This window comes from Equus przewalskii, chromosome 19 (genome assembly GCF_037783145.1).
Source record: "Equus przewalskii isolate Varuska chromosome 19, EquPr2, whole genome shotgun sequence".
In the NCBI taxonomy this organism is placed as follows: domain Eukaryota; kingdom Metazoa; phylum Chordata; class Mammalia; order Perissodactyla; family Equidae; genus Equus; species Equus przewalskii.
This window is the reverse complement of record NC_091849.1, coordinates 35,944,455-35,971,600: the sequence shown is the minus strand read 5'-3', so window position 1 is coordinate 35,971,600 and position 27,146 is coordinate 35,944,455. Positions and strand designations below refer to the sequence as shown.

General features: G+C 40.1%; 1 protein-coding gene across 11 annotated transcripts in view; it reads left to right on the top strand.

Annotated features, from left to right (window-relative positions):
* FKBP5 (FKBP prolyl isomerase 5) overlaps positions 1-24,554 on the top strand; it is a 128,355-nt gene extending 103,801 nt beyond the window's left edge. For all 11 annotated transcript variants that reach the window (XM_070585969.1, XM_070585968.1, XM_070585966.1 and 8 more), the window contains 6 exons: positions 5,235-5,391; positions 10,133-10,223; positions 12,893-12,976; positions 19,035-19,220; positions 21,548-21,787; positions 22,245-24,554. In XM_070585969.1, coding sequence (XP_070442070.1) covers positions 5,235-5,391; positions 10,133-10,223; positions 12,893-12,976; positions 19,035-19,220; positions 21,548-21,787; positions 22,245-22,346 — 860 coding nt within the window. In that variant the 3' untranslated portion in view covers positions 22,347-24,554. The remainder of the gene's footprint in view (positions 1-5,234; positions 5,392-10,132; positions 10,224-12,892; positions 12,977-19,034; positions 19,221-21,547; positions 21,788-22,244) is intronic.
* The last annotated feature ends 2,592 nt before the right edge of the window (positions 24,555-27,146 follow it).

The window sequence follows — 27,146 nt, the reverse complement described above, 5'->3', positions numbered from 1 at the left end:
TTGTTTTTCACATGTTTTTGAAGTATTTATGAATGTCCTGGCGAATAAGTCAAGAGAGGCAATTTTTGAAGCCATTTTATTATATGTTTCCACAAAATAATGAAGTGTGCCACCTGGTCTAAAATTGACAGTGTTTATTCTTTCAAATATTTTGGATTTATATAGCTCCTTCTAAAAAGTATCTTCAAGTCTTCAGGTAGAGTAAAATCTCAGTAAAAAGTAGTATTTTTCATTATAGAAAAAAGTCCAGCCAATGGATCGTTTATTTTAGAATAGTATTAAAAAACAAAAGCTCCCTATCAGTAAACAATTTAAACAGCTCTTGGAATTTATTAAAAATAGGAGTACTGACTAATATATTCAAAAAGGAAAATTCCTATAAATGAGTGAAAATTACTACCGTTTTCCTGAATTCCCTGTTTTTAGATTAATCATTAAATAAATATTTACTTTCTGGCCCTGAACTGTGTGTTGGGCACTGTGAGGTACAAAAGAAGCGTAAGACGCTGCCTTCGGCTACTTTGCGTCTTATTCATACGTTGACAGCTCTCTCTGTGGAGCTGTTAAGTGGTTTCTTATACCAAGTTCTAAAACATATTTAATCTGGTATAATTTACCACTAATTACAGGAAAATAACCCTAGCTAACATTTATTGAATTCATCTCTGTGTATCCACACGTAACACAGTGTTTTCACATGACAGACATCCTGACATATGAATGAATAAATGCCAGATACTGTGCTAAAAGCTTTAATTCAATTGCTGTTTAATCCTCTCAACAATTATGAGTTAGCTAATATTATTTCCCCTATTCTGTAGATGAGGAAACTGAGCTTCAGATAATTTAAATGACCTTGCCCAAAGCCACAATTGTTAGGTGACAGAATGGGACTAGAATCTAGGTCTGACTAAAAGTGCTATAGTGGTATGAAGAGAAGAGTGATGAGAATTTGTGTTGGTGTAGAATTTATTGCTGTGTGTACGCTTCCTGTTTAGACTAAGATCCATAAGTTATTGGCGTAGATATCATTCTATTCAAGTAGCCGGGTTCCACGCCTGCCCTCAGCGTCTGTCCCTCAGTTACACAAGCAGTCTGACAGTAGTGTTTGTTCATCTCGAACAGCACAACATGGTGCCGAGGAGGAACGGACGCAGCTTGGGGGAAGCCTGACCACCACGCTGATGGGAACAGTTGCTCATCTAATCAGTGATGAGCAATCCGTCTCTGCTTCCTCATTTGCCTTTTCAGGGGATCATTAAGATCCCACTGTCTCTTGGATGCTCTGCTGTATTAGGCAGGAGACGCAGGCAGAGAAGCTCATTTGGCATGAATTAGACAGCAGAGAGAACCCTTGCTGAGTGGGAGTAACCTGTCACAACCTGGTTTTCTCTGGCCAAATGACCGGTCTTGTCTAGTAGTAATGCCATTACAATATCCCCATTCAGATCCCCATGACCCAGTCATTGTTTTGGGAATGAGTGCAAAGTGATCAGACACCAACTACTATAATTAGAAAAGGGAAAAACAGACACTCACCAGAGCTAACGTCTTTAGGCTGGAGCGTTTACAGCGCTTTTTTTTTTTTTAGGTTATGGAGGCACTTTCTCAGTTTTGCTTCCTAAAATACAAATTACACAGTTTTTGAGTTCGTGCATTCCAGTTTTTGTTACTGCAGTGCACTCTCTTTCCTTTTCCCCCCTATTTTAATCGGAGTACAAATTGCTGTCAGCACATCGAGTTCATGTGCCAGCCACATTCAGAACAGGGTGTTCTGTGCTCTTCAAAACAAAATCGCTCTAGGGCAGTAAGAGAACAATAAGTCAGAGCTCCAGTTTAAGTGATGTTTTGCAGCAGACCGGGCTCACTTGATGTGGTTATACTCGGATTGCGCAGCTAAGCTCGGGTAATTTGATTTGGTGTGACTTCGAGGGGCTTGGAGGACCTCCCCCCTTCTTGAAGTTACATAGACTTTAAGTCAAGAGAAAGTGTTGCCCCTCTTTAACTTGTGTATTTCCTTCTCTACCAAAAAAACCCTAAGTAGAAGCATCCTGTATGTACTTTTATTCTCTTTGGGCACGTCATAGATCATTTACTTCCCGTAAATCATGCTGGTCGGAATTAGCAACAGACCTCCTGAGCCCTAGAGGCCGAGCTCCCAGTGAGTCATGATGGTTATTATTAAATATTTATTAAGTGAGTATTTGCACTAGGAGATGCAAGGTCAAAAGCAACCACAGGTCTTCCACAGCCAGAGCTGCCACAGTTTTCTTTGGTAGCAATTATTGAGACAGTTTGAAAAAACCCCTGCATCTCTGGGAGCCAGGCCTGACTGCATCTGTCACCATGAAGGGGCCCCTACTGTGGCAGTCAGCAGGCGTTTCTGTGGCTCCAAGGTGCTGTGTAAGTTCTTGTCGGCAGTCTTGTAGAACTTGTCACACCAGTGTTCCAGCTTTAGAATCCAGGTAGCAGAACGATAGCCTCTGCCGCCTGTGGATGTAAAGGACCAGTGGGCCGTGTGCTCCCGCAGTCTGCTGCCTCCTCTTGCCCCAACACTCCGGATAATATCAGTACAGTTGGGTGCCGCGTGACCATGTTTGTCTCAACTCCGGAGCAGAACGCGTGTGCCACAGTGGTCCTGTAAGATGAGTGCCGTAGAGCCTAGGTGTGTGTAAGCACTCTGTGTTGTTCACACAACTATGAAATCGCCTAACGACTCACTTCTCACAACGTATCCCTGTTGTTAAGTGACACATGACTGTAGTAAAAGGTGATGGTTTTATATATACATATAAATTGGTGTGTGTGCTTATCACTTTATCAGTTCATAATTTTATGGTACTGTAGGTAGTGCTTGTTCAGGTTCAATTTACAAAAGTTAGATTTACCAGAAAAAAAGATTAGTCTGTATATAAGGTACATAGTAAGTATTTATAAGGGCAATTTTTTACCTTCCTGTTAGGTGGCCACAAACATTCCATGATTTGTCTCTCTTAGAGCAGCTGCAATGAATGTTTTGTTTGGTTTCTTAATTATGCCTTCATTATAATTTGACTTGAACTTCTTTTTTGGCTTGCTTGCTTCACTTCTCTTTCCCAACATGTTTATCAGTAGCCAATCCTTTTTTTTCGTAATATGGTGAGTTATTGTATCTAAAGAGAACTTCCGAAATTATTTCTATAATTTTAATATCAAATATATGCATCAAGCTGAAAACCAGGCTAGGAAACTGACACACAGGCAGGAATCCTTTGCAGAGTCTCTGGATTTCCTGTTTTGAAAACACATTCAGACTTGATCAACTAAAAACCACAATGAATGTACTTATAGTTTCCTCCCCTACTAATGTACTCTCCTTTGGGGAGGAAGATCATTCTAACAATAAACCTTAGACAAAGAGATCTGTCAACCAAGTTGCGAGCTACTAGGATAATAAATCTCAGTATTTGAGATATTCCACACTATGGGGGCTGAAATTCACTTAACTCAGCAAATCTTTTTTTGTGAAAAAAGTGTCATTGCATTAGTCTAAATTAAATTTCTTGGGCAAATTTAAAAACGTTTATGAACACAAACTTTTCAGAACCCTCAACTCCTTTAGAAACATCAGCTTTTACTCTAGTAAAAAATATCTTAAGCCTTAGGCTCCCTGCAGAACCTCTGTAGTATGTATGTATTTGAAAGTAATAAAGTTGAGTTTATTTTGAAAATGTTTTCCAATTCAAAAGAACTTTCAATGTGCTGCAAGTTAAGTGTTTTTAGCTGGAGCATTCCAAAAGTGAGTGTAATAGAATCATCTACGTTTGGAGTAGGGGACGTGGAACAAAATCCCTGTCTGCCGGCTCCACCCCGAGAGCCGGGCTAGCTCCTGTGCTTGTCTGCAGGGTCTGACTGGAGTGGAGAGTCAGGCCTTCTCTACTTTGGCGCAAGCGTCTGAGACTCCATCCTATGTCTGCGATGGGAACAAGTCTCCTAGTGAATGAGAAAAGAGCTTCAAAGCATAAATAAATATCCAGGTGATGTTTTAGTTCAAAAGTAAAGTAAGTTCAAATTGAATTTCTATTTGGAAAATAATTGTCTCATGGAATGAGTATAACAGAACAAGTGATTTTTAGTCTCTCTAAAGGAAGTTATTCATCTAACGTAGAGCAGCTGGTCTTAGACAAGAAGCATTTTAGGAAATCTTTACATTTGAATCTAGGCCATTATATATTGCAGAAGTAGGAACAAAGAATTTTCTTATGAAAGACAAATTATTATATTGCTTGGTGACTGTTGTGCTATCATACAAGCCATCCATTTTTCTTATTGAGTCAAAGACCTAAATGGAAAGGAATGAATATCCTTAATATAAAAGTAGTTGGAAAGTTTCAGAGAATTATTTATCCTAGAAAAAAATGGCTAACTGATCAAGAAAATAATATATATCTATATGCGTTTTTCCTATTTTGTCCTGAAAAAAACATAAAAACCCCTGATGTAATGTGAAATTACCCTGGGAATGAGCTGAGTGAGTCTGAGTGGAATGAGCTGAGTGGAATGGGGAATTAGGCCCCAAGAAATTGACCATTGACGTTTCAGAGGTTAAGTAATTTGATTTGTGAAGTTATAGTTGACTATTGATTCCTTCGCACTTTACATTTGTACTCTACTAAGGGAGGTAGCTTTGTTAATTATTGATGATGTTGCCTTTGGGTTTTCCATTTTTATTCAAATGTATTTGGAAAAGATTTGAATGAGATTAAGAATCTTTAAAAAAAGTTTCTATATTCAGTTAACTTTTGTTTATCATTGGGGAAATAGCCATTCAGTAGTTTTTCATCCAAGCCTCTGAATTCCAAGAAGGGGTTATAAACATTTAAGCCATTATATACTTGATATTAAGTTTGTGACATTTTTATAATTATCTATTAAATAACCTGGTATTTCTTGATCCTGTGTTAACAGGTGAGGAAGTCACTCATACAGTAGGTTTAAGCTAAACCTATGTTTCCACTTGGTTTTATTACCCCCTAAGCTATCTTATTGATATAGTTATCAACAATTGTAAGTTTAAACTTAAAACAGAAATATTATTGCTCTTAAATTTCCAGATTAGGTGGACTAAGCTTCGACAAGACCTACCTACTTGTCTCTAGATGAAATGAGAAAGGAGAAATACTCATGTATCACTGCCCTAAGTCAGCCAGTCCTAAGCAGCAGCTTTCTTGACTGTCCTGTCTCCTCTCCCTCAGTCCACCTGGAAGGCCGCTGTGGTGAAAGGACGTTCGATTGCAGGGATGTGGTATTCATCGTTGGCGAAGGAGAAGACCACGACATTCCAATTGGAATTGACAAAGCCCTGGAGAAAATGCAGCGGGAAGAACAATGTATTTTATATCTTGGACCACGGTAAGCAGCATACCGTTTCAGGACAGAGTGAAGTTATCTGAAGAAAAAGAATGTGCTTGCTTTTTCAACCGATGTCTTGGTATTTTCAGTGAGGTTAATGCTAACAGTGGAAATATTTAAGTCAGGCTACAGTTAGTCATGGAGTAAATTAATGGGCCTTACAATATCACCAAGGTTTGTGAGCCTGTTTACTTGATTCATATGTATTAAGGATAAGAGTGACAGGCAAGTTTTGCTTGTTTGTTTATTTGTTTTGTCTGCCATATTGCCCAGACAGGAAGCTGTTTACCCTGCTCACGTGATTCTCTTGCCCCCCTTCCCTTTTCTCTAAATTAGGCATGAGGCAGTAAAACATGTGGGGGGTGGAAGGAGAAGAAGTGTTTTGATGATTTATTACCACTTGAATTTGTGCCACCTGTTCTTATACAGAGTCCCTGAAAAAAAGAGTGTTCTTCCTGGATCTAAAGGCAGCGGAGATGACTCATTTTTGCCTAAATTTTTCCCATCATAAGGATATCCATTAGCACTTCCAAGCTCAGAACTATCGGACACTAACAGTCTGTCTTGTGAAAACATGTTTGGTATTATTTTTAGATCTTACGAATCCAACCCTTCTGTCTTGAAAAATGGACCCTTGAGAGAAACCAGGGTGTTTTGATTCTGTTTGCATGAAAGTGCCTCTGCTTATCTCGTGCCTCCTCCTCCTCTGGCTCCTTGGATATCAGTCAGTAGCATTTTGAGTTACTGAGAATCTGATGACTTGCACTCGCCAGTAGGTAACACTGTGCCTTTTGCACAGTTGCTTGCCTTTGTGGGGCCGCAGTAGTAATCCAGTGGATGTTTCCCTTTGCCCTGACACTTGAGCCATAATCCTGTTTCTCAAGTGATGTGGCCATGCCACCACTCACTTGAAAATCCTTCCAAAATGCTCTACACCTTGAGCTCTCTAGAGCCTTTTACTGAGGCACTTTTTATTTAATACCTTCTTTTTCTCTGTCATGTTCTTTTTTTCCACTGCCGTATTCCCGCTCCATTGTGTTTTATTTGCATTTAGTCTCTATCTGTCGTTCATCCTCGGGTGAACCTTTTTCTCTCTTCTTATAAGGAACTTTTTGAAATCAAGTAGAGCATAGAGAAAGCTATCTCCTCCGTATTCAAATAATATCTAATTATTTTTAATCTGGTGTTCCAAAATTGTAGTAGTTCTAGACTCATATAAAGAGAGTAGTATTTTTGTTCAATGTATGTTTTCAGATTTAAGCCCGTTGAGGATAAGTTCTGTATACATTGTGGGCATATATTATCTTATGAGTCAGTTCATTAACACTTGAACCTAGCTGACAACGCAGTTGTGTGGGAAGATGTCTCAAGTTTAGGGGCAAAGAAAAATAGAAATTTTGCTTATATTTATTAATGCAAATAGTTCCTTGCAAGTTTAAATTGTTGTGTCATTAGTGGTTAAACCCAGCTATGCAGCTCACCAGCTGTGCGCACTTGTGCGGGTCATTTAACTCTCCTCAGCCTGAGTTTCCCCTTCTGCAGTGTGGGGACGGCAGCATCTACCTCACAGAGCTGTGGAGGACTAAATGAGATAATGCGCGTAAAGAACTTAGCAGAGTACCTGACGCACACACCCCCTCAGCAAATTAGCTATTATTACTATTGTGATGACTATCTTTCTTTTCCATTTTACCCTCAGACCACAAGAAAAAGGAAATCCTGTTTTAACATATGGTAGATTTTTCAGATCTTTTCAGTCATAAAAGCAGTTGGCAGGTTTTCATAAATTTCTAGTTATAAACGTTTTTTTCATATGTTTTATGGAAATAATTTAGCATAGTTAGAAAGGAACGTGTTATTTTCTCTTCAAGATGTTGGTTAGTAGTTGAGGAGTTTAGATAAAGTGCATCCTCTGCAACAGGAGACTGTCCTGTCCACACGTGCACTGCGTGGCATTATCCCTGTGTGTAGACAATCCCTGCAACGGGGCACGTGAGTGCAGTCAGTTCGCTGTCTGACTCAGAGTCCCCACACAGGACACTGCATCCGAGTGCTGCTGTAAGTACGGCTGTTGCAGATATGTGCTCTCTGTTACTCTTACTGTCATCTGTATTTCATTCTCCACAAGATTTCCAGGGCATACCTTCTCTTCGATTCTGACGGACTCCTTGGCGGGATGTTTTTAGAATAAGAAACTCATAAAATACTTCCAAAGAACTCATTTTCTCTCTTTTCTCATCAGGACAATATCTTTTATACTGTTTTAAATACTGTGACTGAATAATCTTTTTCATTTTAGGTAAAGTATGGTTATTTTTAACTTTTTTCTTCCTTATGTTTCTGTTCTGCGCCAGCCCCAATCAAAACCTTAGGCTGCCAAGAGCCATAGTGTCTAATTATTAGGCAGTGTAAGTCAAAAACGAAACAATTTTCTGGGGACACACAGAGTCTCAATTTAAATCTTGGCTCTACCACTGCCTCTTTGTGTAACTCTGAGGAAGTGCTTCTCTCTGAGCCTCAGTTTCTTCATCTGCGAAAAGGGAGCAGTTGGTAGGAACTTACTGAACAAGTGCTTCTTATATGCACATAAAGGTCTAATGGTCATTAATAGTCCTTATTTGTGTCTTTCCTCTCTGCAGGCAACTGTTAATTCAAGAACATTAATACTGGATTTCTTGTGTGACTGTAGCCCAGCTTGTCTTTTAGTTAAGTCCTGTACTTGCGTTTGTGGTGTCCTGTCTTTCAGTCAGATGCTTTGTGTGCCCTGGGTCCTTCCTTGCCTGGGCTGATCTAGCATGTCAGACAACTTCCTGTATAATGTGGAGGATAGGTTAGATGCTTCCAGAACAGTTTGCTGTGAGCTTATGCCTCCCTAGGATGATGTTCTCCATGTACATCTTCACGGAATCTCTTCATTTTTACCCAAGAGAAATTGTAGAAATAATAACCTTCTTCGGTCTTCTTTAATCCCATTGATGACAACTGTGACAGTTTGCTGCCTCCCTCAACCCAACCCCCACACTTCTCACCCTAGTCATGGGGCCCCTATTTGACGATGAGTTTTTCTCGTCCTCAGCACTATTGATATTTTGGGCTGGATGTTTCTTCATTGTGGGGGCTGTCCTGTGCAATGTAGGATGTTCAGCAGTGTCCCTGGCCTATACCCACTAGATGCCAGGAGGATCTCCTAGTTGTGACAAACTCAAAATCTCTAGACATTGCCAGATGTTCCTGGTTGGGGTGGGCGGGATTAAAATCACCTCTGTTGAGAGCCACTGGTCCTAAGGCAAGTGCCAGCTCATCTGTTGGATTTGTAGCTGCTATAGCACAGGGCTCCAAATATAACATGCTGTCGGTATGCTCAGAAAGGACTCCCCTACCTACCTAGTTCCCAGCAGTTAAGGAATGTTCTTTACTTACCAGATGGCAAAAACAAAAATAGGAGATATATAGGTCTGAGAGCTCAAAGTAGAAAACTAGTCACTCCTTCCTAAAATTGGCCACTGGTAATTATGTCCTTTTATTTCTTTGCTGAAGATACCCTTTGCCCTGCTATTAAAGCTACCACACCCCATTCCTGCCAGCTCTCACTGTATCCCTCTGCCTCTCTCTGGCTCCAGCTTCCGTTTGCTTGTGTAACAGTGGAGGTGAGTGAGTAAGCATTTTCTTCCTGAAAAATTCAGGTGAGGGGTAAAGAAAGTGGTGCAAGCAGCAAGATACAAGGGTTCCCCTCCAGTCCTTTTGCCCCAGAGAAAACTGGAGGTATTAGCATTGACCTGGTATTGACATCTTTCAACCGATAGCCTGAAAGCTTGGGTTTCCTAAGTTTTTTGCAATGCTATTCCATGTGTTAAAGAGTAGATTGGCTTGAAGCAGATGGGAACAAAATATATTCCACTGAACACCTTCCATTACTAATATGCTGGCCATTGTTCTACACTGAGGAACCATTGAACGAGACGGAGCTCCAGCAGAACTTCCATTCTAGTAGATGTGTGCTCCTTGAATGCCTTGCATTTGTTAAAGATCTTAAATGATCCAAAAGAACAATGTATAGATCCTCAGCCATTTTATTCAGTAAGTTTCGGCTAAAAGGTCTAGTGTTTGACAGTGTGATAGCCACAGAGCTAGGAGAGTCTTCCTCTTGACGAGGTGTTCGAGTTTGCCAGGGCTATTCTTTTTGATAATATATTTGTTATATCATTTGTGTTTTCTAGTGTGCTTCATAAACGTCTTGAAAAAATAGTGTGAGAATGTATTTCCTTCCTGATGTGTGAGCCTTTCCGCCCGCTTATCTGACTGGAAGTGGTACTGTTGGAGGGGACAACCCTTTAAGTGAAAAGCTTAAGACCTACCTCTAACAAACAACGCTATGAGACTGATAGTGCCTGTCTTCTCTGTCCTCCTGCAGAGAAAGCTTCGGGGAGAAGTCTCAATAGCCAAATAATAGCAGTTTTATAAAAAGAACTAGATATAAAGTCAAGCAGAAAAAAGGCAGTGACATTTAAGATCATATTAAACAAGCTGTCCCAAGGAGTACAGGTGTCGCATTACATGTAAACGTGAAGGAGAAAAGAAACCTAAATCTAGCCTGGTTTCATAAAAAACCACAGCAGTGTACTTGGCAGTCTATCTTCTGGTCAACATCTGGTTTGTCTTCAGGGTCTCTGCTAATGTGATTCCTGCAAGTCCTGAAAGACGCCGATCCTTTTAAAGTTTTATTTTTTACTCTCCGTTTCAGATACGGTTTTGGAGAGGCAGGGAAGCCTAAATTTGGCATTGAACCTAATGCTGAGCTTATATATGAAGTTACACTGAAGAGCTTCGAAAAGGTGAGAAAATAACCAACTTCTCCGAAATCATGGTAGATTTCTTCTTTATCCACTTGCTATAAATTAGTATTTTATCTTACTAGGTGGTGTTGAGAGATGGTGTTGATTTGTATGTTGTGCTTTTCATAATCAAGTTTGTCTCTCGTCTCTGACCCTGCTGCTGGAGAATGGGACAATGAAACAGCACAGCTGATATATAACCAAGGATCTCAGTGTTCTTATTTTGTTCCTATGTGTCAGCTTTTTTTTTTTTTTTTTAACTTTTTTGGGTAGAATCCAAGACTTGTTCCCTTATTTGTTCCTAGACTTGTTCTTTTTGTACTTTTTTTCCTGGGTTGAAGACAAAAAGGTTCACATTCTGCCAAGCAGCTCCTTGGGGGAGTGGGGCGCAGTTTCCCAGTGCTGAACGGATTGTACCCTTCTCTGGAGTCATGAAGAGGCCTTTTCCCTGGCTCCAAGTTGTTATCCAAAATGCAAGGCTTCAGGGGCCACCAGGCTCTGTGACAAGGGACACAAGAGACAAACGTACTAACCCCAGGCCTTTTCTTTTCATACCTGTCCAAGTAGAAAAAAGAGAGTTTGTCAATTGCCCGGGGTTCCAGAATGGCATGTCTCCCTGAGCATCGTTCCTCTCAGGCCTGCCTCCGGAGGCTCCCAGCAGCAGCTTCACTGGACAAACACAAAGCATATGCCTCAGCTGGGTGTGCTGTAGTGTCCAGCTGAGTCTCCATTGCGTCACAGAGCCCCACCCTTCCCCGAGAGCCTCGAGAACGGCATCTTTGTGTGCCTTTTTCATTCCCACATTGTTACCTCCATGTTCTGTACATTAAGCTTTGGGCCGGAAATGTGACTGTTTATATGTTATTAGACTCAGAAAGGAAATCATTGTCCTCATCCTGTAACTTTGGCTAAGAAAGTCGGGGGAGGACTGCTTTGGGATTCCCCTCCCAACGGTGACGTTCCTGATCATCCCCCTCACACTTCACGTTCCCCAAAACAAACATGCTGTCGTCATGACCATTGCTTGTTGTCAGGCACCCTCTTCTGAAGGCCTGCTAGCTCAGCACTGATCCTCCAATGCTGTCTTCATAGCACAAAATGCTTTTTATTGTTAAGGAAAGAGAAAATAATCTTTAGCATATCGTTATTTAGACCTTGGGCTTTCCTATTTCCATTTGATAAAGTAACCCCCGGCCCCTTTCCATCCATGGCCCAGTGGACATTGCTCCTTTAGAAGCATTCTCACTGTGGTATGCTACAGTCAACCTGTGCTAGGTCATCGCTCCAAGAGTATATTCTATGCAGCACTGCTTGGTATATTTGAAACGACATGAAGGTGTGTGATGTTGGAGGAAACATGACCTAATTTTCTGCCTCATAGTATTAAGAATATATTTATACTCCATAAAGACTGAACCCAATATAAAAAATGCAAAGGGCCCATGTTACTAGATTTTTAAATAATAGAGCTAAATTGGGCTGGCCCCGTGGACAAGTGGTTAAGTTTGCGTGCTCAGCTTCGGTGGCCCAGAGTTTCACCAGTTCACATCCTGGGCACGGACATGGCACTGCTCATCAGGCCACAGAGGTGGCATCCCACATGCCACAACTAGAAGGACCCACAACTAGGATATACAACTGTGTACTGTGGGGGCTTTGGGGAGAAGAAGAAAAAAATTTTTTGGCAACAGTTGTTAGCTCAGGTGCCAGTCTTAAAAAAAAATAGAGGTAAATTATTAGAAAGCAACACAGGGTTGCTAGAAATACTAGTAACTCATTATTCACTTTAAGGCAGGGGAGGGGGCTGTGACACCAGGAATACACTTCTAATTGTCTCGAATAGAGAGACTTTTACAGTTACCCTCCTTAAGCCTCACAATTTCTGTGCAGTAAATGGCACTGACACAGCCATTTTCACTTTCCCTAAAGAACCCCAGATTGTCTATTGACTCTCTGTGATCCATCTAAATCCAGCTGTTTGTAATGAAAATGTAGTTGTCTGGATTTGTATCTATAATAATGGAGAGTAATTATACACATAATACAAATTTGCAGATGATCATGAAATCATTTATTTATGGCTTTGAAATAACATTTTTGCATCAGCTTTACCCTCCCAATTATGTTTTACTTGAAATTTCTGAAGTATACATCTGCAAGTTGATGTAATTTGGAGGCTTTAGTATATCTGGTTGTTTTAGCATGGAGAGACAACTACATGACCGGGAATTTTTAAAATTCTGTATGAATATACAACTGTGACTTGACTACGATAGTGTTCCAATTTTAGAGTTGCAAACTGAGCTTGAGAGAAACAACTTGTTGAAATTATCATAGCAGTTTAGTGGCAAAGTTTGCAGGAGGTAAACGAGGGACCATAGCTTTGATTGTGTGGCCTCACCTTATAATTCTGAAGACACACTCTTTAACAGTGTATACAGCTTATATTCTTTACTGGATTCTTGCCCACTCCTCCCCCTTGGGCAGCATGGGTCAAGCTGTAGCTTTCTCGTGGAGAGTGAGTTCTTGCCCAGCAGTGAATTGGCGGTGGCACAGTTTTAAAAGCCAGTGTGTTTTGAGTAGAAGTAGCTACTGTTTCTTCTTATGGGCATCCACTGATGCTTTTTCCTCTCTGTTCATCTAACCATTGTCACAAATTTACACAATAGGCCAAAGAATCCTGGGAGATGGATACCAAAGAAAAACTGGAGCAGGCTGCCATCGTCAAAGAGAAAGGAACTGTGTACTTCAAGGTGTGTGAGTCCTCGTACAGTCCTTTCCATTTCAGAATTTACTCAAGTGTCAATGAATTGTACTGATATTCCCTACTCTGAATTCTATCAACACCCTCTGGGTAAAAATAAGCCTGAATTTTTACAAGTCTGTCATTTTCAATATAAGAAATGGTGAGAAAGAATGAATTAATGTGACAAATAGATTACAAATGCCTCTTTTACACCTTTTACTCTAGATTGTAACCCTCTGTAAAGGCAGACCAGGTCTGGCTTGCTCACCCACCACTGTATCACTCAAGGCCTAAAGCATCTTGTTTGGTACATAGTTGGCACTCAACAAGTGTTTGTCGAATAAAACAAAGAAAGAATGGAATAATTGTTACTGAGTAATAGAATTCATAGGGGTAAGTTTCATATCATTTTCCTTTCCACTGTCTTGGTGAAGTCACTAAAGCACACGAGAAAAGGAAAGAAAACTTGCACCAATTGCAAAAGAAACTGCCAGGAGGAGAGTATTAATTTCTTCTGATGGCCAAGATGATTCCTGCCACACTTGCTTTTGTGAGGAATCTTCAGAAATTCCTGAATGATATTTGTCATTGATTGCTTCTGGAAAACCCTTTCTTGTAATGTGTAGGAATGTCATTTCCTTGCTTAGATCTTAAACCCCTAGATATAAGAAAAAATGAAACAGCACTTTGCTCACTGCTAATCAGAATGCTCTGCCCATTGCTCCCCTGCCTCCAGATGTGCCTTCTCCGTGTCAAGCGGAGGGGCTTAGTGAGGAGGAGAGTTTGTGAAAGAACAGAGCTTTCGTCAAGGTTTCTTTTGTTGTTGCCACTGCAATCCGTGAATAAAAACTAGATGGTGTTTTCAACAGTCTAAGCAGTGACGCGTAAATGTACTTCATCAAGTCTTTATAAAGTCTCTGCTTTAAGACCTGCTTTTGTGTTGACAACCTTGTCTGGACATGGACAACCATGTTAACCCACATAAAACAAGTAGAGAATTATCTAAGACTGTGTAATCAACACAAAATTAACACAGCCAGAGGGCAACATGTATGGTTCTTGTTTTTCGAAGTTTGAGAGGAGTCCCATTACTGGGTCATGAAATCAGTTTAGTGGAAGTGTACTGCCTTATGTAATAGGGATAAACTTTGTTTCATAAAGCTTTTTTCAGTTGTATGTGAGTGGGTACTGGATCATAATTTAAAACATTTCTTACCGAGTTATAGTTAAACAAATTTGAAATCTGTTCGTTTAGATAATTATATTGATTTATAATTATTTATTATATGTACTAATGTATGGACAGCCAGAAAGCACTGAAGTGTGGTGGAATGAGCTCCAAAGTGGGAAAACTGGGCTTTATGGCTCCAAATGATTTAAAGTCATTTAAGCTCCAAAGAGGTTATTTTTCCATGTGAAAAGTAAAGGAGTTAGATTAGATGACCCCCAGGTTTCTTCCCAGCCCTAAAATTCTGTGAGCTTCTAAACTCTCCAGAGCAAGTTAGATTTTCTTTTTAATTCCAATTGAGACATATTGGATACTTCTAAACTATTCAAATAAGATTCGAAATGGGTTATTTGTAGATCCAAATACACAATACACTAGAATAAAAAGAAAATTTTCTGCAAAATCTCTTAAGACCATGGGTTCTTAATGGCATTTCCTACATAACTGGAGTCCATAAGAGGCTTTAAATGTATTTTTTGTATTTCCCACAACTTCTAAATAGAATATTAACCGCTGAAGGGAGATGGTGAGGCATTTGGCACTTGACTAGAATTATATCAACTCAATGTAGTAAAACAGCTGATATTCGGAAGCTCATTGGTTGCTGATGACTCAGAACTTTGGGGACTCAGAACTTTTGGTAACAAAATAATGTTGCCAAGCCACGTGTCATATAGCTATGTCCTGAATATATAGAGACAGATGGCCAGAATGAGTGATCAGTAGCAGAAAGCAGTGGTTAAGTGTCAGTACAATTACTTAACTTTGTTGCTTCAGAGCATCACAATTTTAATAGTCATTTGTGTATTTCATAATGTTATGATCCCTCTTAAAATTACTGATCTTTGGATAAAATCTGGATCAGCAGTCACACATATGGAACGTATTATTTTTAATATGCAATTTGATAGACAAAATCTTTCGAAACATTAGTCCATTGGGGGGAAATTAATGAAAGGTTCAAAACCACTGACCTAAGACTTTTCTCCAGAATGTCTCTGAACATTTTGTCCACCTAAAAACTTCCCTGGAGGCACCTTTATAATTATAGGTAAAAGATCTCAGCAGTGATCCTAGTTTTGGCTGTAAGACTTCAAAATGGTCAGTAGATAGTTTCCTGTGCACATTCCCTTTTCAAATTTTAGGGCAGGTTTCAGTTTGCCACACTGCCCTCCCCGGCCTCTTCTTCCCAGGGTATGAGTGGACTTGGCACGGTGTGCATGTGTAGACTGCAGATGTGTGGGTGAGAACAACGATGGGGTGAAATAAAAATCTACGTTTCATGCCGTCTATATGTATATTGGAGCTCCGTTTTCATTGACCTGTCGGTTTGGTTTACACCTAAGTGGGTAAATCTCTCCCCTTAGTAGGGTTGAATTGTACTCAACTTTTAAATGGGAATGATTTTGCTGTTTAGATTGTAAACTCCTCATATCATCCTCAACACTAGAAGAAAGATAGGAGAGGAGTCTCTTCATTTGGGTCTGAAAATAATTAGTAAACACAGATAACAACATGACATTGTGCCAGGCATTGGGCAAGCCAGGTAACACATGGTCTTTGCCCTCATAGCTCGCAGTATTCTGCAGGACAAGAATATTAACTATCTATTAGTGCTTCTCTTTTCTGACTTGGAGGCAGAGTGGTAAGGCTGAGGACGCTGCAGTGATAATGGGGTTCTTGCGCCCCCTTGTGCTCCTTGGGAAAAAAGCATTTCTAAAGCAAGCTAGTTAAGGATCACCTTTCATTCGCTGAAGCTTTTTCAAACAAACCAGGCTTTGCTATGTTTTGACCACCTTTGCTGAACCAAGAAACCAGTTCTGTGATTTAGAAACAAGTCATCTAAAACTCTAGCATTTTGGGTTAAAAAAACAACAACTACTCATAAGAAGAGTCTACTCTGCCTGTTTTCTCCTTTCTTCATTCTTCTAGTACAGAATTTCTCATTCTGAGCGCTATTGACATTTGGGGCCCTATAATTCTGTTTGGGTGGAGGGTATTTAGCAGCATCCCTGACCTTGACCACTAGATGCCAGTAGACCACACGCCTCCTCCAAGTTGTGACAACTACAAAAACATCTCTAAACATTGCCAAATGTCCCCTGGGGGGCAAAATTGCCCCCAGTTGAGAATGCCTGTTTTAGTACATCAGAAGCAGAAATACCACAGAACGAAGACTTTTGCTCATTAAAAGTTGAGATCTAAATAAAATCATATATGATATACGTGAGAGAGCTTTCACAAAATTAAAATGCTGTATAAATGTAAAGAAAGTATTATGAAGTCTGTTACTTGTTTTTCTAGAAGCTATAGCTTTCTATCATTCTGATTATTCAGAACCTACCAAAGTGATAGGATCTAGGTCTTTGTCCTCCCTGGCTCTTCTTTTTTTTCCGCCATAACAATATATTAGGAGATAATCAGAAAAGGTAACAGTACATTAAAGATGAAGGAGGAGGAGGAGAGGAGAAGAAGAAACCAGACATTGAGGAAGAATGCCTATCGTTCTTAGCTAATGCAAATGAGATGACACCTTTCATTCCTACCCACACCTCCATTTCTGCTCCCAATAATAGAAAAGTTTTGATTCCATAATTGTATTGCTTTGACCTTAATATTTATTCAGCAAACCTTCGTTAAGGGCCTCTTTGTGCTAAACCCTGGATATTCCAAAAGGGATAGGACATGTGTCCTGTCCTCAGAGCTTTCAGTTCAGCAAGAGAAGAGACAGTGACAGAAAGAAAATGCCAAACCCTGAAACTGGGGAGGACTTTCTTCTTTTTCAGTGGTACCCAAAAGAGGATAGTGAGCCTAAGGCTATGACAAAATATAAGAATTGTCTTATTTTGGGCTGCTGTAATAAAATACCATACACTGGGTGGCTTAAACAACAAGAATTTATTTCTCACAGTTCTGGAGATGGGAAGTCCAAGACTAAGATGCCGGCAAGGGTCAGTGTCTTGTGAGAGGCCTCTCCTTGGGTCCCAATGACCGCCCTCTTGCTCTGTCCTCACATGACCTTTCCTAGATGCTCGAAGGTGGGGAAGAGAGGAAGCAGGTTCTCTGGTGTCTCTTAGCAGGGTACTAATTCCACCATGAGGGCCCCACCTTCAGGACCCCATCTAAACCTAATTACCTCCCGAGGGCCCCATGTCCAGATGCCGTCACATTGCGGGTAGGGCTTCAATGTATGAATTGGGGGGGACACAATTCCATAGCAAGCACAATATAATTTCCTCAAGAATTTCAGCGTTTATTCTCAAGGGGCCTGGGGTCGTATTCTTACAAATAACCTGTATCACAAATTTCTGAGGCAGAGAGGATAATAGACTGATTTTAGCACCCTTCTCCTTCATAACACGTCAGAATCCTTTTGCACTGCCTTTCTACAGCAGAACAGGTGAGGTCTGTAAGTCTTCTCTGTCCTAAACAAGACACTTGCAAAGAGGGATATTCAGGAAGGATGTAGCTTTGCCCTCTTTCATACCCAGCCCTCCGCTTGGAACAGGTCTGCCCCATCCTCATCACCAAAAGTCGACATCAGGGCTTCCTTTCTGCAGGTGGAGCTCATTTCTTCTGCCAACCGCTTGAAATCCTTTACAACAAACATTCTCGTCGACCCACTGTACGATTTTTCTCTTCTTAGTCATTGGTGAGGTTTGGAGTATGTGTGGGGAGATGTAACTCTACGTTGAAATGTATTCACTGCTTTGGCTGTGATAAATCCTAGTGACATGATCCTAACACTGTTCATTGGTCAAACATTGGATTTAATGTCCTAATGGGTCCAGCTCCAGTTCTACCGTGTGGTAGGAGGTGTCATCTGTTTTCAAGCTTACGGTCACCTGCAGAGGAGATCCCTAACCTGTACTCCCGTTTTATTTGTATATTTACAAGCTATCACTCCTTTCTTTAATTCATCCTAAAATGGCAGTAAATATATTGTGTCAGCCCCGTAATTTCTTATATAAAACATATATATAATTAATTCATGAATTAATTATACAATTGTTTTTCACGATTGTTAGAATTCTACTAATCAGGTAAAAGAGCAAAAATATGATTGAGAGATTTTTCTCATTATGTTTTATAGTTATAAACGTTGGATGCTACTGTTCAACTCTGTGTATTCCCATTGTCTATAGATCACTTGTCAGCAAACAAGAGCCTGTTTTTGTAAGTAAGGTTCTACCGGGACACAGCCACACTCATTTATTTGTATATTGTCTGTAGCTGCTCTTGCACTACCAATGACAGAGTTGCAGCACAGATTGTTTGGTCTGCAAAGCCTAAAGTATTTATTATCTGCCCCTTTACAGAAAAAGTTTGCCAACCCCTGGTTTAGATAACTAAGGTTTGCGGTGTTTGGGATTGACACTTGCCAGAATGTAGTATCTACTGTGCAGTGCCGATTGTCAGAGAAAAGGGAAAAGTAACTTCCCCTTCAAGTAAATCGGTGACATCGTCTAAAACTACTCACCGACCTTTGGAAAGTCTGATAAATATTAGCACCAAAGAATGTAACCCAAAACCTTGATGCTCTCCTGCCGAAAGAACTGCCCCTCTGAAAAGGATGAGATGGTAAATGCTGGAGAACAGCATTATATAGAGCAGGGTCCTGCACCAGCACAGAGATCACTGGGACTTCAGAAAGAATAGAGAAAGGTGCCTGGGTGGCCACCTGCTGAGAACAGAAGAAATGATGAAATACCATGGTTAGTATGACAGGTGGTTTCGTTCTGAGGATTTGGTTTCTCAGAGACGGCTGAGCTTAGTCTTCTTTTGGACCCCCTCCAGGGCGTGGACAGCACGTAATTACTAGCTTTTTTCCTACTAGGGAGGCAAGTACATGCAGGCGGTGATTCAGTATGGAAAGATAGTATCCTGGTTGGAGATGGAATATGGCTTATCAGAAAAGGAATCTAAAGCTTCTGAATCGTTCCTGCTCGCTGCCTTCCTGAACCTGGCCATGTGCTACCTGAAGCTTAGAGAATACACCAAAGCCGTCGAATGCTGCGATAAGGTAGAGTGTCTATGTGAGAGACGGACTTTCGACAATCCACACCCTTCTCTCCATCCTCATAGTTAGTCTTTTGCTTTCTCCCAGCCAATGGTCGGAAGGTTTTTCATTTTGCTTTGTTGTATTTATTTGTTTGGGATTATTTATTTCTCAGCATTTCTCAGAATTGGGAAATTCAGAAAGATTACAGTTAGACTTTTCTGATGCCTAAACTGTTTATAATAATGCATTATAAATGAAAATTTTGATAAAATTTAACAATCTTCACACATGACCTTCCTTAAATCTAGGGCATTTGGTATCAGATTAGACATACAAGTTCTCAAGTTTAATTTAATAAGAACAGATTTAACTTTAGCCTTCCAGGACTTTAATATAACGGACTGCAACTGCTCGTATAGAGGATGTATGCTAGTCACTTTTTATTATAATGTTTATTCACTGATTAAGAATACATATAAATAATTTGAAAGCATCTACAGCCCTCTCCCTTCCTACATTTATATCATTAATACTGTTATTGGTCTTTTAGTACTCAAGTGCTCTGTGACAGTGGTTTATCATATACATGATTCTGATAGTTTTATACACCAGCTGATGCTGACTGTTACATCAGATATCTCATCTCACATGAACAGTCTGTGTTGTACTATAGGTTAAAGCTAATAATTGGACTATCTTAAAGATAAGACATAAAGGGAGAGGAAAAACAACTATTTCACAATTCTTTGTAAGATTATTTTTGAATTTTAAGATTCTGAGTTTTGTTGATCAATATGTTCCCTATCATATTATGCTAAATTTTTGCCTGAGAAAGGGATGTTATTGTTAATTACGGTTCTTAAACTTTGCGCTTTTTTTATTATAGAAGTAGTATAAAGTTTTTCAAAATTCAGACATTATGGAAACATACAAGAAAGTGAAAGTCCATTCATAAAATTCCCATTAACCTTCTCTCGCAAGACCATTCATTTAACATGTATTCCTTCCGTTTTTCCAAGAAACATAATGTGTATATATTTTTTAAATGGGAATGTATAGCTTTAGATATGTAGTTTTATAAAACAAGGACATCTTTCTGCATCTTATCAGTCCATCATGTAACTATCATAGTTTATTTAACCAGTCCCCTTTGGCAGGTTTCCAGGTTTTTGACACTACAAATTACATAGCGTCTGTCTTTGCATACTTGTGGGCTTGTTTCTATAGGATAAATTTCTAGAAGTGGAAATACTGGGTCAAAAGACATGATTATTTTAATACATTAAAATTCTAAATTTTAATACATTATATATTATCATTGAATATCATAGGTGGGTTTTTTCCTCAATATTATTGGACAGAAAATTCTTTTCCTTTTTATTTCTGGTTACTAATGAAAAATTGCACATCTTTTCATTACTTATTAGCCATTTGTATTTCTTCTGTGATTGCCCATTCACATCCTTCAAGTGGATTGTTTTCTGTTTATTGAGGCAGTCTGTATATTACCGCTTAACCCTTTGTCTGACAATAAGGCCCTGTTCTTGCCTTTACATCTTTTAACTTTGTTGATGATACCTTTTTCTGTAAATGAAGCTTTAATATTTATGTAGTCAGATTTGTCTTTTCCTTTCTAGTTAGAAAGGTCTTCCCTACCAGATTATAAAAGTGACTCTGTGGTACTTACAAAACCTACTCCAACTAGGTTTGCTTTAAAAAAAAATTTAAATATAGCCCTATTATATTTTCATGGACTCTTTTTTTTGCATGTAAATATATTTAGTCTAGAATTTATTTTTGTGTTTATCATATGAGGTAAGAATTTAACTATTATTTTCTAGTGGAGAACCACTGTCTCGCCCCCATTTATTGCAAAGAGAATCCTTTCCCCCCTGATTTACATTACGGCCTTTTTCGTTATTACTTCTTGTATACATACACATGAATCTGTTTCTGAATGCTTTGTTCCATTCCACTGACCTATTTGTCCATGGACTGGTCATCAAACTGTATTAATTTCAGTAGTTTAATAGTATATCTTTTTCTCTGGTAGGTTAAGTCCCCTCACATTAGTTTTATTTTTCCAAAATTCTCTCAGCCATTCTTGGACGTTTATTTACTTCTTCCTTTCAAGAGCCCCCTCTCAAGTCCCTTTGGGATCTTTATAGAAATTGCATTAAATACATAAATTAACTTGGGTAGTTACTCATGTTTTGATCAGTAGTGTATAATTCCCTTGAGCCCCATCGTTTCAATAGGCTTTTTCCAATCCCCTTGGCCAGAGAGCTTTCGTAAAATTCCCACAAGTTACGTTCATCCTTTCTAAAATGTAGACCATCTGCTCCTAGGCCCTTGGACTGGACAGTGCCAATGAGAAGGGCCTGTACAGGAGGGGTGAAGCCCAGCTGCTCATGAACGAGTTTGAGTCAGCCAAGGGCGACTTTGAGAAGGTGTTGGAAGTAAATCCCCAGAATAAGGCCGCAAGACTGCAGATCTCCATGTGCCAGAAAAAGGCTAAGGAGCACAACGAGCGGGACCGCAGGATATATGCCAACATGTTCAAGAAGTTTGCGGAGCAGGATGCAAAGGTGCGTGCAGAACCCATTTGCCTTCAGGTGGATCAAGAACTGACTTATTAGCCCTTTGGTTTTTGTTCTCAGAAGTTTAAACATAGGGCACAGGGGCTGGTAGACAACCTGAGAGGCACAAGAATAGGGAAAATCTGATCTGATCTGAGACTGGTTTGGATCCAGAGGTAGAATAGGGCTGTTCAACTTAACCAAAGGCACATAGTAGTGAGGACCCATCATGTCTGTGCAAGCGCTGAGGAAAATAAATTCCCTAGAGACATAGCCACCAAAGGAAAGTGAAAGCTTCCATCTGACTGTTGGCAGCACAGCCCTGACTTACCCAGCCAGCAACCTGAATAAAGTCATTGTGATGCCCCCTTGTTTGAGAGCCGACACAGTCTGCAGAAGTCAGGAATTAGTTGAACATTGCACTTCTTTTTTCTCCAACCCTCTTGATTTCTTATTTCTTCCCCAGGAAGAGGCCAGTAAAGCAATGAGCAAGAAGACTTTAGAAGGGGTCAGCAACGAAAAAGAAAGTCAAGCAATGGAAGAAGAGAAAGCCGAAGGCCGAGTATGACGTCACGCAAAGGAGGGCAGAGTCCTAATGGACTCGGCACCCCCTCCGTGGGCTTTCACCCAACTCAGGACTGAACAGTGTTTAATGTAAAGTTTGTTATAGTCTATGTGATTCTGGAAGCAAATGACGCAACCAGTAGCTTCCCAAAAAACAGCCACCCTGCTGCTGCCCAGTGCTCTCTTTGAGGGGTGGCGTGGGACCACTCCAGGTGGAACAAAACCGAGACAACTGTTGGTGTGGAGAGGTTGAGCCAACAGCTTAAGTCCAGCTCATTTCAGTTTATGTCAACTTTGAATATCCAATTCAGGGTCCCTTGAGATAATCCTAACAATTTGGGGCTGGCTGTTAGGTTTTACATTTGATTGAACTTTAATAGCACTGCAGACACGTAAAAATTGATGCTTAATGAATTTCTCCTTTCCTGCAGTTTGGCAGGGAAAGGAGGCTGAGGTTCTGTTTTTTAAATGACTGAAGTGCTATGACTGCAACGTGTTGCATTTTTAACCCATAGAACCCACAGTAAGAGGGGTCTGATGGCCCCTCAGGTCCATAGCAGCGTCGCAGACTTGAAAGCCAGAACCTTAGAGCCGCTCGCTTGCTGACTTAGCTGCCTCCGCAAGCCCCTCCTCAGTAAGCCAGCCTCCTGGCGAGAGTGGGCTTCCCACACCCAGCCTGTCCTGCAGGAGGAATTCTGTCATTCCTAAAACGCTCTTGAGCAGTGATAATGAGCAGAGAGGGTTTCTGGATTCACTTTCCCTGTTTTGGATGAAGTTCTAAGATGCTGAAATGTGAAAAGAGCAATGAGAATTGTGCTTTTCCTTTTAGGAAATAATGTTGAGTACAGTAGTGCCTGCTAGCATTACTACTGTTCAGTTTCTTATTTCCATTCTAACCCTTGCTATTAAGAATTTAAGACTTGTTCTTATACTATCTTTGACCTGGAGTGGATTAATGTACATATCCATTTAGGATCCATGCAGCTTTTTTTTTTTTTTTTTAAATTACTGGCTCATCAACATATGTATACTGGTTTATGGAACTTTATTTACACTCTATCATGCAAAAAATTTGACTTTTTACTGCTAAGTGCTTAATTTTAAAAAACAAATTTGTGGGGTTGAAAAAATTAAGTAGTTGCTCTTCTACACTAAGGGTTTTCCTTGCAGGTGTGACTCGCGGTAGCTTTCTTCTGCGCTGATAGCTTCTTTGTTCTGGTGTGAGTTGTGAAAAAGAATTGAAAACAGCTTCCCATGCAGGTACATCCAGCCTAAAATCTCCAGTACTTGGGCATTGAATTAGGGCAAGTCTTAAATGTATGTGTAGTTGAATTTTAGTCCTTACGGGTAAATGAGATTGAATGGCTTTCTAGTCCCACAGCCTAAGAAACACTCAAGGAATGCATTTGGCAACCCAAGGAAACATTCACTTTAACCTGGAACATCTCACTTTTTTAAATCCTAAATAACACTGGCAATTATATTTTAGATTAGTTTTTATTTTTATGGTGGTTTTTACAAAACACTTTCATTGGTAGGAGCCACATTAAAACCTAAAAATAAAGTCATTTCCTTTCATATTAGTTTTCTTCTCCATAGGACAAATGGAATTGAATTGTGAGTTTCTCTTTTAATGATACTAAAATCCTTTCAATTTCCCATTTACACTTTTTTGTGTTTTTACATGAGGTATTTCTTCAAAAAGCCCCAGTCTCGCCTAGGAAATAAGAAAAGCAAGAGTTGATTTTGCTTATTTGCTAAACAGTTTAGTATTTGTAGCTCTGTTGACTAGAGCATGACTCTAATGAGGACAGCATTGAGATTTGATCCTAAAAAGACCAGTTAGCTTTTTGTAGGTAACAAACAAAAAAACTTCCAAAAATTAGATTGTCCCAGCCAACTGTCTCCCAGCTGTGTGTCAGGGGTTACCAGGGGGAATGGGCAAGAGTGTGTGGAGGAGAGGGGAAAGGGAGCGAATGGTTCTCAGCAAACCATTTACCACTCTAGAAAAAGAAACTTCACATTCTTGTATGAAATTCACTAATCTTAGACAGTTTGTCTAGAAGTCAGCAGATGTCTTTGAACCATCTTTTAGACTGCATTTGGAGTGGTGAGGCAGCATATGATGAATTAAAACATAGATTGTTTTTTTAAAAAAATCATTCAGATACACTTTGTGTTCCTTAAATAAATTCAAAAAAGCAAAACGTGATTTCCCCTTGTTCTTGGTTTTGCTTACTTAGTCTTCAGGAAAGGTGGTTTTGGTTTGAAAACTGGTGGGGGCCAAGCTGAAGAAATGAGATGTCAGAACATTGGCAAGAAACAATAGTGTCCTGCTCCTCGCTCTAATGCACAACTTGAAATCAACCTCGGGCTAAAAGCAGTGGAATGATGCATCTTTGTTCAAATTAACCAAATAATGAGAAAAGCAAGAGGATTTTGTTTTTTCATTAACCAGTGGATATTCCACCATTTTAACTGGTTGTAAGGTAGGTTCAATTGGGGAAATGAAGAGATTTAATTGTGCCCTTTAATAAATATGTAAAATATAAATAAGCACATCAGGTAATGTTCTGTGTTAAAATGCATTTCCTCTTTCTTGAGTAGCATATTTTGTCAGATATTCATGATTACGTACTCCGAAGGCTTAAGAAGATGTGGTCACATATACTGCAAATCCTGAGTGACGCCGCAAAAGAAAGGGGGCATGGGGCAGGGACTGGAGAGGTGGCCACCTTGCTCTGGTAGCACCACCAAGGTCTGCAGACAGGTCAACGCAGGCTCCAGGCACCTTTCACTTCCCCTGAATTCCTTGCTTCATCTCTGGATTTGAATTATATTCCTCCCCTTTTGCTGCTAAATTACTTGGAAATGAAATAATTCCCTTTTATTTGCAGTTTTTCTAAGCAAATAATGTTTGCACTAGGGATATTGAAGATGAGCCAGAGAAAGTTTCCCGGCTGTAAGTCTGTGAGCTGGGTAACCCGAGGCAGCCTGCACCCACTCCACAGCATGAGAAGCATCAGGAGCTTTGTCCATGCTTATGTGGCCTTTTTTTTTTTTTCAAAGATTGGCACCTGAGCTAACAGCTGTTGCCAATCTTTTTTTTTTGTCTGTTTTTTCTTCCCCAAATCCCACCAGTACATAGTTGTATAGTTTTAAGTTGTGGGTCCTTCTAGTTGTGGCATGTGTGGGACGCCACCTCAGTGTGGCTTGATGAGCAGTGCCATGTCCGCGCCAGGATCCGAACCGGTGAAACCCTGGGCCACCAAAGCGGAGCGCGGGAACTTAACCACTCGGCCACGGAGCTGGCCTCTTATTTGGCCTTTTTAGCAGCGCTTTGAGCTCCTCTTTCAGCATGGTGTGTTAGAACATATTCTCTGAGACTGGCATCCCTGGGAGACTGTCACCAACATTGGTGACAAAATGCACTGAATTTGAGCTAATTAGTCAAAATTCCAAACTCAGAATTCCCCAGCCTAGCTGTATATTATTTCTATCAACAGGCTACTTATGCATTTGAATAGCAGTGACTGACAAAAGTGTACACAAAAGCACATTCTCTAACAGCTTCAAAAAGTTTATGGGGACCCTCAGTGCTTTTTTTCAGATTTTTTTCTCCTAAAGGATATAGAGAAGGCACAATAATTTTGACTGTGCTGTTTGCATAAGTTATCTCTGGATCTGTAATCATACATAATCTGTGTGTGTGGCCTTAATAATACATTGCCAAAAAGGGACGTCACTGAATGCAACTCCCAAGAAGACCTTTGATAGCATCTTGTTGGAACTAACTGCTACCTATAGATGGGACAACTCGAGCATAATCCATAATGCGGGGAATCCCTGAAAACCTTGGTGAATCTAGAACGGGGAGGACCCAGAATGGTGAGGTGCCCGGCCCACAGTCATCCAGGTGACCTGATGCCCTTAGACAGTTCCAAAATAGATCTAGTTTAAAGCATGGTTCTCTTGGTACATGGAATGATATGCTGGTAGTTCCTTAAAATCCGCAAGCATTTGGTGGAATTGAGATGGCAGCAGAGCCATAGGCTTCATATTCTACTCTGGAGTAAAAATAATATGGGAAATTTACCAGTATGTACAGGGCAAGCATGTTTTGTTTTTTAAAGCATGCTCTGGGTTAAGGAATTGCAGTGTTTGAGTTCTTAGTTTTTTCAGATCCTTTTAACTAGATAATAGATTCTTAGCACCCACCACCTTAGAATCTAGTTGGAACAAGAAAACGTAAAATGTTTTCCTCTACACTCTGCTCCTTTTGAGCAGACACTTAAAATCCATGCTTGAGGGGACCCCACCTTTTCTAACATAATCAAAGGCAAGTAGTAAAATCTTAAGTGATCTGCCAGGCATTGACGAGGGTAGGGCAGGTATCAGCCACTAAGAACTGTGCATAGGAAAAGCTGTCCTGCATCCACAGACTAAAACTGGTCATAACTGCTATTTATTGAGAGCTTACTATGTGCCAGGCACTTAAACCCCCTTTCCACTGACCTTCCAAATATACAAAGAAAGTAATTGTGTCACCCAAGCCCCCAGACCAATAAGATATTAACCACAACCTGCTCAGAACAAGCCTAACATATTACCTTTAGCATACAGGAAACCACAAAGAGAGGAAGGAGAAGATGGCTGAGACATAGGTCAGAACCAGTTGAAGGCAACATGGCAGTCAACTTGACCTTACATAGACCCCCCCCCCGCCCCGCCCAGCTCATTATATGCTCATTGTAATACGTTATCATGCTCCATAACACACCCAGCAGCGCCATGATAGTTTACA